We start from the raw sequence: 11,285 nt of genomic DNA, 5'->3' as shown, positions 1-11,285 counted from the left end.
AAGTAATAGCACAAGAAGTTATTTCCAAACTAAAACTTTCTAAACGCAAGATTCTAGAAGATCCACATGATACTTGTTATGTTCTAGAAAAGGCAAAAGTAAGTAATCTCAATAAGTTAAGGGGTTTTGCATTGCTTACCATGTTATGGTTTAAGCAGAACATCTCTCTGGCCACTAACAAGTTAAAGTTTTCAATATTTGTTAGGGTAATGGATCGGCTTTTAGGTTTATCAGTGGACGTCGCAGAGAACAAAAAATTAAAAATAAACAAGAGGGATTTAAAAGAATGTACAATCTTCTCATCCTAAAGATTAACGATGGGCGTCACAAACAAAGACAATTGCACATACCGATTTAAACTCCCTTGTTAATTATATCTTTGTTTATTTTAAAATTTTGAATTCATATTTTTTTATCATTTTGTCGTCAAACTTATTTGTCATGAGGGAAGATATAGTCATTAGCCAGTCCGAATTATCTCTGTGTCCGAGGATATGATCAAAAAATTTGTAAGCTTAAACTTCATTTTACCAATAAACATATGTTTTTGAAATGTTCTTTTCTTTACATTTTTTTTTTAATTTCTTCCAAGTTTCACTCAAGTACATGTAGAAAACAAAATCTTAAATCATAAAAGCTTACTGAAGTAGAGTATGTAACAACTGACATGTGTTGCTCTCTAATGTGTTAAACTCTAAAAGATATGATATGAACACATTAAAAAATTGCTATAAAATAAGTAATTTTAGTGGTAAATAATTGTAAACAGTATGACCTGTTATGGATTGGGCCACAAAACAAAATTAAATTATAGAAAATTTTAAATATAATTTTATTAGTTAGGAATGCAAATAATATGTCATATTTAGCCACAAACAATAATGAATTAAAAGAGAGAAATAAATCTACTATTTTATCAAGTTTGGAAAAATGTAAAGAAAAGAAACAGAAATTTTAAAAGTTGAAACTAATGATTAAAAAAAGTTAATAACTAAAGTTTATTTTTACCAATAAATATGTGTCTTGGAAATGCTAACTTTCTATATAATTTTAATAATTTCTTTCAAGGCCACATCCATTAAATTTAGAAAACTTTTGCTCATATGTTATAAGATTTAATTACTTTTGTCAAATATAGTCAAAAACAATATATATTTATTTAGAGTAATTAATAAAACCGACAGGTGTGCTCTACAGTGTGTTGAACTTCAAATTATATATATGGCCCCATAGCAAACATTTGGAACTCCATAATCTTCCTGAGCTAATTTGATTTGCTACCAAAGTCCAGAAAAAAAAAAAAAAAAATCAAAATGTCAGAATCCTCAAACAAACAATTCAAAGTCCTTCAAAATCTTCCTGATGAACTTATGGTGCGTTCCTTGTCGTTTCTTCCCATCCAATCACTTTTACAAACTCGTGTTGTGTCCAAACTATTCAGGCACACAGAGATAAGGTCTCTCGATCTTGATTATAGCGGAATATTTTCTGTAGAACGAAGTCAGTTAGAGGTTATTAATATCATCCAGAATGTTTTTAACAAACACGAAGGAATGGAGATAAAACGATTTGTTTTGTGTCCCAATGGTATCGATTGGGAGGAGTCGGTAACCTCGTGGATCAATACATGTATTGGTAAAAATATCCAAGAGATAGTGTTAGATTTCTCAAAATCTAGGGAAGTTGTGGAGATCCCGATCGATTTCTCAGCTATTAAGACACTAACAGTATTGAATCTAGGATGGTGTAAATTTGATGAAATACCAAACAATTCTCCCGAAGGTTTGAAGCTCCTGAAGAAACTCTCGCTTACGCGAACTATGACGACGAAAGAGATGGTAGATGCAATTTTAAGAAACTGCATCCACCTTGAGTTACTTGAACTAAATGAATGTTTCATTTATGGGATATTGACCATACCCGCTCTTAATCATAAGAAGTTCAAGTCGTTGGTCTTGTCTACTATGTCAAATATCACCGACATCGTTGTGCATGCACCCACTCTCGAATACTTCAAGTATGAAGGATATGTCACGAATATAACATTTTCGACAACAGATGCACTAAAAGAGGCAAATATCCACTACAAGAGGAATCGACATATTTATGATCCTTCTGACATGGTGATTTCTAACATGAAAGACTTTACAAAAGTTTATGTCCTTGCAACGACAAACATCTTTCTTGAGGTAATTTTCTATTCTGAATTTAAATATTTTTAAGTACTAGATGGAGAAGTTTCACTAAATATGATCTTATTCCTTAAACCTTTAGATAGTTTTTTGTTACATGCAGCCCTTATTCTTAAATTAGTTGGATGTTTTCTTACATGCATTATTCTTAATGTAATTTTCACAATTGTTTTCTTATAAATGTCTTCATTATCTTTTGTTCATAACCTTTTACACATATAATTTTTAGGCTCTCATAAAAAGACATGTAGGAGGAGGAAGACTGGAAAGAAAGGGTACTTTCAAGTTTGAGAACTTAACAGATTTCAAGATTTCCTTTAACGCTCGATCAATTTGTACTCTTTTCGAAATTGCTGAATTCCTCAATGACTGTCCTAAAGTGGAACGGCTTGTGATCGACGTACCTCTCTCTCTCTCTCTCTCTCTTTTCTCTCTCTCTCTCTCTCTCTCTCTCTCTCTCTCTCTCTCTCTCTCTCTCTCTCTCTCTCTCTCTCTCTCTCTCTCTCTCTCTCTCTCTCTCTCTCTCTCTCTCTCTCTCTCTCTCTCTCTCTCTCTCTCTCTCTCTCTCTCTCTCTCTCTCTCTCTCTCTCTACACCAATGGGCTTCATAAGTTCATTAATACAGTTTTCTTGTTATGTACAGATTCAAAACTTCGAATATGCAGACCGATTGGAATTTTGGGAGATTCATCTGAAGGAAGAGATTGAGAACAACAACTACCTTTTCATGTTTCTCAATGAAGTCAAGATCATCGGCTATAAAAATCACTGGCATGAGCTTGATATTATAGAGTTCTTTGTCAAGAATGCACCAGCTCTAGTCAAGGTTGACCTGGAGATGCCTAAAAATTCAAAAACCAAAGTTCACCAACCAGACAATGCAAGGATCAATTTCATTACAAGCAAATTTCCAGCGATTAAAGTTACAGAAGTTTAAAGTCAAGTTCTGCCGAAGCATATCAACTATAATAGCTCTTTTGATGTATTTGAAATTCAGTGTTTTTATGTTGTTTTAATTTCTGAACTCTCAGATTTAAACTCTATTGTTTCTCTCTTTGTTTATTTTAAAATTTGAACTGTTCTTCTATCTTCTTACTGTCAAACTTATTAGTCATGAGGGAAGATTTAGTCATTATTAGCCAGCCCGGATAAGGTCTGTGTCCGAAGATATGACGAATTAAATTATAGGACAAATTTATGTTTAAATTAGGTAGAAAATTTTATGAAAATTAGAGAAAATTTGTAAGTATTTATTTTTCCAAGAATCTTATAAATTTAGTATAACGTAAAAATATTAATAATATATTGGTTTAAATTAGGCCAACAGAATCAATAGAAAGTGTAATAATCTTCTTCGTAGGGCGTAGAAGTGTAATAATATTTTATCTTTTTCTTTTGTTTTTTTTAGCTTTTAGTATAGCGAAGTCAAAAAAAAAAATTCCTTTCACAGCTTTAAAGAACGAAAGAAAAAGAAAACAATTATTTCTGAAAACAATCATTGATGATTCTGAACGACTCTCTCATGGCTTCTTCTTCTTCTTCTTCTTCTTCTTCTTCAGCTCGCACTTGGAGATACAGGGTCTTCACAAGCTTCCACGGACCAGACGTCCGCAAAACATTTCTCAGTCATCTACGCAAACAGTTCACTTACAATGGGATCACGATGTTCGATGACAATGGGATCGAGAGAAGCCAAATCATCGCCCCAGCTCTCACACAAGCGATTAGAGATTCGAGGATCGCGATCGTATTGCTCTCGAAGAACTACGCCTCGTCCAGCTGGTGTTTGGATGAACTGTTGGAGATCTTGAACTGCAAAGAAGAGGTAGGTCAAATAGTGATGACTGTCTTCTACGAAGTAGATCCTTCTCATGTCCGGAAACAAACCGGAGATTTCGGGGGTGTTTTCGATGGAACTTGTGCTCGTAGTACAGAGGAGAAGAGGCAAAAATGGAGCCAAGCTTTGACCTATGTGGGCAACATCGCTGGAGAACACTTCCAAAACTGGTTCGTATAGTTATAATTGTATTTGATATATAATAATAATCTTAATAATATATTTGTTACTACTTCTGTTTTGGAGTGTGTTTAATTGTTTATTAAAGATAAATCTATTTATTCTCTTTTTGATTAGGTGTCAGTAACAGAGGAGTGCTCTCTTTGTGATGTTTTTTTTTTTTTTTAATTTTATTATTAGGAACAATGAAGCAAAAATGATTGAGAAGATTGCAAGTGATGTTTCGGATAAACTCAATTATGTGACACCGTCTAGGGATTTTGATGGCATGGTTGGACTAGATGATCATTTGAGTAAAATGGTGTCTTTGCTTGATTTAGATCACGATGAAGCTAAGATCGTTGGGATCTCTGGTCCTGCAGGGATTGGTAAGAGTACCATTGCTAGAGCTTTACATAGTATGCTGTCTAACAGGTTTCAGCATACTTGTTTTATGGATAACCTTCGTGAGAATTATAAGATTGGCCTTGTTGATTATGGTATGAGGTTGCGTTTACAAGAGAAGCTTCTTTCAGAGCTTTTGAACTTAAATGGCATTAGGATATCCCATTCAGGTGTGATACATGAGAGGCTACATGAACAGAAGGTTCTTATCATTCTTGATGATGTTGAGAGTGTAGATCAACTTGAGGCTTTAGCTAATACCATGTGGTTTGGTCCTGGAAGTAGAGTCATAGTGACCACTGAAAACAAAGAGGTTTTGCAGCAAAATGGTATCACTGACAGTGATATATACCATGTGGGTTTTCCATCAAGTGAAGAAGCTTTAATGATCTTTTGTCAATCTGCATTTAGACAAATCTCTCCACCTCATGGGTTTAGGAATCTCGCGGTCGGAGTTACAAATATTTGTGGTAACCTTCCATTGGCTCTGCATGTTTTGGGGTCATCATTGCGGGGAAAGAACTATGCTGACTGGATAGATGAACTACCAAGATTGCAAACTTGTCTTGATGGAAGAATTGAGAGTGTATTAAAAGTGGGCTACGACAGTTTGCATGAGAAAGATCAAGCTCTCTTTCTTTATATTGCAGTTTTCTTCAATCATAAACATGTTGATTATGTGAAATCCATGCTGGCAAAAACTAACATGGATGTTAGACTTGGGTTGAAAATACTAGCCAACAGACATCTCGTACACATACGTCATGGAGCTAAAACTAAAAGTATAGTGGTAGTGCACCGTTTGCTTCAAGTAATGGCTAGACAAGTCATTTCCAAACAAGAGCCTTGGAAACGCCAGATTCTTGTAGATACTCAAGAGATTTTTTATGTTTTGGAAAATGGAGAGGTAAGCGTTCTGCAGTTTCGCATTACCATGTTTATTCACTGCTGTTTAATTAAGCACTAACAAGTTTTGCTGTCGAAATTCTTTGTTTAGGGGAATGGATCAATTGTAGGAATATCTTTTGACGTAGGAAAGGTCAACAAATTAACAATGAGCACTCGGGCTTTTGAAAGAATGCACAACCTTTTCTTCCTAAATGTTTACGATCCGTGGCCTACCGGATAAAACCAACTGCACATTCCAGAGGAGATGGATTATCTTCCTCGCTTAAGGTTACTACGTTGGGATGCATACCCGAGAAAGACTCTTCCTCATAGATTTTGCCCAGCAAATCTCGTCGAACTCGACATGGCGTCTAGCAAACTCGAGGAGCTATGGGATGGAACTCAGGTTAGTTAGTTATGTGTGTTCATATGAAAAGACAGAACTGACAATGTGGTTTCTCATTATGTTCTGATTTTTGACTTTCAGCCGCTTGCAAATCTCAAGAAGATGAATCTGGCTAGGTCATATAGTTTGAAGAAACTTCCAGATCTTACAAATGCTACAAATCTAGAGAGACTGGATCTGTATGAATGCATTGCTTTGGTAGAGCTTCCATCCTCAACTTTCAAATCTTCGTAAACTATACTACTTAGAGACGAATAATTGCAGAAGTCTAGAAATCATTCCAACTCTCGTCAACTTGGCATTTCTAAAAGAAATCAAGATGATGGGATGCACTCGTTTGAGAAGCTTTCCAGATGTTCCTACCAACATCGGTAAGCTCTCGGTAATGGAGACAGCGGCTAAAGAATGTCCCGCATCACTTAGGGATTTATTCCATCTTAAGTCTTTTGATATAAGTGGCAGCGTCAATCTCAAGACTTTTTCAACGCATCTCCCCACGACTGTAACAGAGCTACACCTAGATCATTGTGGTATTGAGAGTATTGCAGACTGCATCAAAGGTCTTCATAATCTACGTGTCCTTGCTCTTACATACTGCAAGAAACTCACGTCATTTCGCTCGAATGGCTACGGGCAAACCATTGTAAATCATTGGAGAGAGTAAGTGCACCTTTAAACACTCCAAATGCAGAACTTGATTTTAGCAACTGCTTCAAACTAAGTCGACAAGCACGACGAGCGATTACTCAAGAAGGGTTTGTTAGCGGCCGGGCTCTCATACCAGGAAAGAAAGTACCTACAGAGTTCCATCATCGAGCCAGAGGAAATAAGTTAACAATTCCACATTCAGCTTTCTACAGGTTCAAGGTTTACATTGTCATTTCAACAGAGTTTGATCATAAAACCAGAGACTCTACTATAGTTTCAGGACTACTATGTCGTTGCACTGTCGGCAACTCAGTAAACTCCACTGACATGAAGTTCGTCCTTACCGATGTCTACAAATATCGAATGGAACATCTGTTTGTATTTCATATATTGGACATCTATCCGTTACCATTTTTTAACCCATCTAGCAGAGAGATAGTGCTCGAATTCAGCAGCATCGACCAAGATTTCGACATTATTGAATGTGGTGTCCAGATCTTGACGGAGGAACCAGAGAGAAACAACATTGAGGGATCTGGAGATGAAGATGACGGAAGTTACCTCTTGGATACACATGAATCCGAATCATCAGACAAAGAAGACGAAGGTGATGATGAAGAGAGATACAAAACTGGATCAGCAGAGGTGTCCAAAGACAAAGATGAGGATTGTTAGTGATAATTGAGTTCGGTCATATGCTACATGTTCAAGATATACTTAGATATGTGTATGCATATTAAAGGGTGCATGTTAGATAGTTGCGTTTGTTCGGTTACTAAACGAACGGTTACGACCGTAGCACTCTATATAATTGTGTGTAATGTTGTACGGCCAAATCGTTGAGAATAATTGAGAAGTTTTCCACTTTTTCATTCTCTGTTTTATTCTCTACCATGCTTGTATTTGAAGCAATGGCTTCTGGTATAATACAAGAGCAAAACTTCAACATGGTATCAGAGCTTTATTGATTCAAGGGCCAGTGGAAAGCACAAAGAGAAGCGTAACAAAGCCTGCAAAAAGTTCAATCAAAAACAAAGATCACGGCAACATCATTCAACAATAGATTCTTATGTTTGATGGAGAAACGATGATATCGGGTGTGGATTATGATGAAGGCCATCTTAATCACGAGATAATTGTAGCCAGTGGTGAAGACAGTGTTCCGAACAAACCGACGCAATCCTACACGGTCATCCGAAGGGGTGCGATTGAAAAAACAGAGGAAGTGTCCACGGAGGAGTTCACGACACTGTCAAGCACATGAAAATCATGTTTTGTTCATGGAACCAGGATGCGTATGATAATATGTTCAGTGCTCGGCCAAAAAGAGAAGATCTGGCTTTAAACCAGAATATGGCAAAACGTGATGTCGCCGCTGTTGAAAGCAAAAAAAAAAAAAAAGTGGTGGAAAGACGTTCACAAGAAGTCCTGTTGAATGAAACAGAGCAAGGTTCATTGGCAAAAAGTGGTGGTTGAGTTTGTGAAGGAGGACTATAACACGGAGGTAGTCACCTGTTTGGAAGAATAGGGAAAAGAAACTCAACAAAAATAAGAGTTCATGGTGAAGACAAGACCAATTACCAATTGGTTCAAAAGGTTGTTATCTTCTTGCCGCAAAAGATCGAGAGCATCGTTGCTGTTCTTGAACAAACAAAGTATCTATCGACCCTCTTTACTACAGAGTTGATAGATATCTTGAAGGGCATGAGAAGCGCTTAAGTCTCCGAGAAGAACGTATCAAAGAGGGTGCGTTTTATGGAGAAAAGCTTGGTACGAGAAAAGGAAACAAGCAAAACAAGAGAGGCCATGGGAAGACCAAGAAGTGGTGTGGCGTGTGCAAAATTAACAGTCACAGTGAGGTAGATTGTTGAAGGAAAAAAATGGAGCACAAGAGGATGCTTACCTCGGAGAAAAATGGAGCAAACGTCGGTTGAAAAGAGTTAACCGATGATGACGTGGAGAAGATTCACGCGTAGGACGTCATGAAGACGTTATGGTGATCAAAGACTAAGAGTGACACCAAGCAATAAAGGGAGGATGCTTACCTCAAAGAAAAAAAATGGAGCACTTTATGGTGATTAAATGGAGACACCAAGACCAAGCACTAAAAGAGGAAGCTTACCTCATAAAAAAAATGGAGCAGTAGCCGGTTGAGAAGATAACCGAAGAAGACGTGAAAATTTTTCACTTCACGCACGAGAAGTCACAGAGATGTGAATGTGATGGTGATCAAAGGAAGAAACCAAGCAAAAAAGGAAGCTGCTTACCTAAGAGAGAAAAGGGAGATGCAGCCAGTTGCGAAAGGAAAGAAAAAGAAAGATTTCCTTAGAGAAAGTGAGTGGAAGAAGGTTGCAAGAGAAGTTCATGGAGACTTCATGACTGTTGACAGACAATTAGAGTTAGACCGAAACTCAATTAAGGGGGAGTGTTAGTGATAACTGAGTTCGGTCATATGCTACATGTTCAAGATATACTTAGATATGTGTATGCATATTAAAGGGTGCATGTTAGATAGTTGCGTTTGTTCGGTTACTAAACGAACGGTTACGACCGTAGCACTCTATATAATTGTGTGTAATGTTGTACGGCCAAATCGTTGAGAATAATTGAGAAGTTTTCCACTTTTTCATTCTCTGTTTTATTCTCTACCATTCTTGTATTTGAAGCAATGGCTTCTGGTATAATACAATAGCAAAACTTCAACAAGGATATCGCTGATGACAGTGACTCAGAATCCATATCCAAGAAGCATCCAAGGAAGAGGACGATGACAAGTGTTACTACTAATCTGAAGAAATGGATTCTCTGTTTGTTTCTCTTTTTGTTTCTTTTTTCTTTGCTTTTCTTAAAATTCTCAACCATCTTTGATCTTCTCTAACATTTTGTGACCATGTCGTAAAAGTTCGTTCGTTTCATATGGAGATTAGCAAAACTTGAATTATTTAGCTTTATAACTTCCTTTTTAAGAAAAGTTTAAATATACTAGTTTGTGTTTTAATTAACTGCATGCATTACTTATTTTTCATGTAATAATATGGGTTGTGAAACACTGGAGATAGATTATCGTTATAATTTTGAATTTTAAGTATACTGTATATAGCAGATATAAATTTTGTCTATAATATTTAATGGATGGAATTTTAATATAGTTGTAATCTCTATTATATTATTTAAGCAACCCTATAAACAAATAACCTTACTACATGTAAGATATTACACAAAATGCCACTGTATTTTAATACAAAATATAATAACATAATTTTAATATTAAGTTGTTTTAATCAGAAAATAATGACCTAAAAAATAGCAACTATTAATTTATTAGATTACAAGAAATAATTAATAAAATAATTTCGGAATTATTTAATAAAATAATAAAAAAATAATTTCGGAATTATTTAATAAAATAACAAAAAAATAATTTCGAAATTATGTAATAATATAATTAAACAGATTCTATTTATTATTTTAGAAATCTTAGTAAACAATAACAAACTATTTAGAAAATTTATAAAACTTAAATTTATTTATAAAACTAAGATTAAATACTTACATATCTAAATCATTTAATATTAACAAATATATATTAAAATTAAGATACAACATTGTTTCTATTTTTTAAAAATATATATATATATACTTATTTAAGCTATGTTGTTAAAAATTTAACCAGTTCTGATGTGACATATTACGAAAATACTATTATATTTTAATTATTCTAATAAACAAAAGAAAAGTTTAGATTTGTTTACAAAATAATAAAACTCTATTTATTGTTTCATAAATCTTAGGAAATAATAACAGACTATTTAATTGGCTAAAAATTAATTGTTTATACACAATATTCATTATATAAATAATACCAAGTGTATAATGTTGGTAATATACATAACCTAATTGTAATTTTCACCTATAAAAAAATATATAACATGTTATACCAATAACTTCAATTTGTAAATTTGGTATATTAAGATCTCTAAACATGATCACATTAATTTGTAATACCAAATCACGGGTCAATACATGTTTGTTGGGTTTTTTAGCTTTACTGAATGTATAATTAACAAATTTGATATTGAACCAAACCAAAATAGTAGTACCAACTACGGGTCGAAAACAGAGTATGGCCTTAAGCAAAATAAAGTATATGATTTTATAAAATATATAGAATTAATCATTTTCTACTATTATTTTGTAACAAACAAATTTAAATTTACATAAATATTTCCTCACGCTGGTAACATTATTCTACAAAATATTAACGTGTATTTATGAGTCAGGTAATAAAACGGGTAATGAGACGGGTAACGGACGCTCAAAAATTAAATTAATATCCGATACTCGATCATTATTCACGAATAATATAATTATTATACATTTCACTCGACCCTAAAGCTGCGGATACCTTTTTCGGGACGGATAAAAATGGGTCGAATACAGGTATCGATAGTAGTTTTCAGGCCTACCTATTAGTAGTTTAATATGAGTCAAAACTCACAATGTAGTACTATATTATATAATATGTAAATGAATAATACAACATAAATATATTATTAACAAATAACAAAAAAAAAAAAGAGTTTTCCCGCGCTACCAGCGCGGGTCATTATCTAGTTATCTATTCTTGAAGTTTATTTGGTCTATAGTTTAATTTATTAAATATAATCTCAATCAGACTATTGTACCCGAGAAACCTATATATATATATATATATATATATATACTAGTAGTCATACCGTGCTACGCACGTA

The 11,285-nt window shown here is 34.4% G+C and overlaps 1 protein-coding gene and 1 pseudogene across 2 annotated transcripts; both read left to right on the top strand.

Annotated features, from left to right (window-relative positions):
- The first annotated feature begins 1,246 nt into the window (after nucleotides 1–1,246).
- On the top strand, nucleotides 1,247–3,278 carry LOC104787412 (FBD-associated F-box protein At1g61320-like). The gene is made up of 3 exons (XM_010512991.3): nucleotides 1,247–2,189; nucleotides 2,422–2,592; nucleotides 2,835–3,278. The coding sequence occupies exons 1-3, from the start codon at nucleotides 1,314–1,316 to the stop codon at nucleotides 3,126–3,128; spliced, it is 1,341 nt and encodes a 446-aa protein (XP_010511293.2). The 5' UTR covers nucleotides 1,247–1,313; the 3' UTR covers nucleotides 3,129–3,278.
- Nucleotides 3,279–3,657: 379 nt separating this feature from the next.
- LOC104787413 (disease resistance protein ADR2-like) lies at nucleotides 3,658–9,451 on the top strand (annotated as a pseudogene). Its single transcript, XR_015557487.1, has 5 exons — nucleotides 3,658–4,198; nucleotides 4,389–5,499; nucleotides 5,590–5,886; nucleotides 5,968–7,224; nucleotides 9,242–9,451. The product of XR_015557487.1 is annotated as a disease resistance protein ADR2-like (transcript).
- Nucleotides 9,452–11,285: the final 1,834 nt, after the last annotated feature.

The sequence above is a fragment of the Camelina sativa genome, chromosome 5 (assembly GCF_030686135.1).
Source record: "Camelina sativa cultivar CO46 ecotype springtype chromosome 5, ASM3068613v1".
In the NCBI taxonomy this organism is placed as follows: domain Eukaryota; kingdom Viridiplantae; phylum Streptophyta; class Magnoliopsida; order Brassicales; family Brassicaceae; genus Camelina; species Camelina sativa.
The sequence above is the reverse complement of the archived record's forward strand: the minus strand, read 5'-3'. Positions and strand labels throughout refer to the sequence as shown.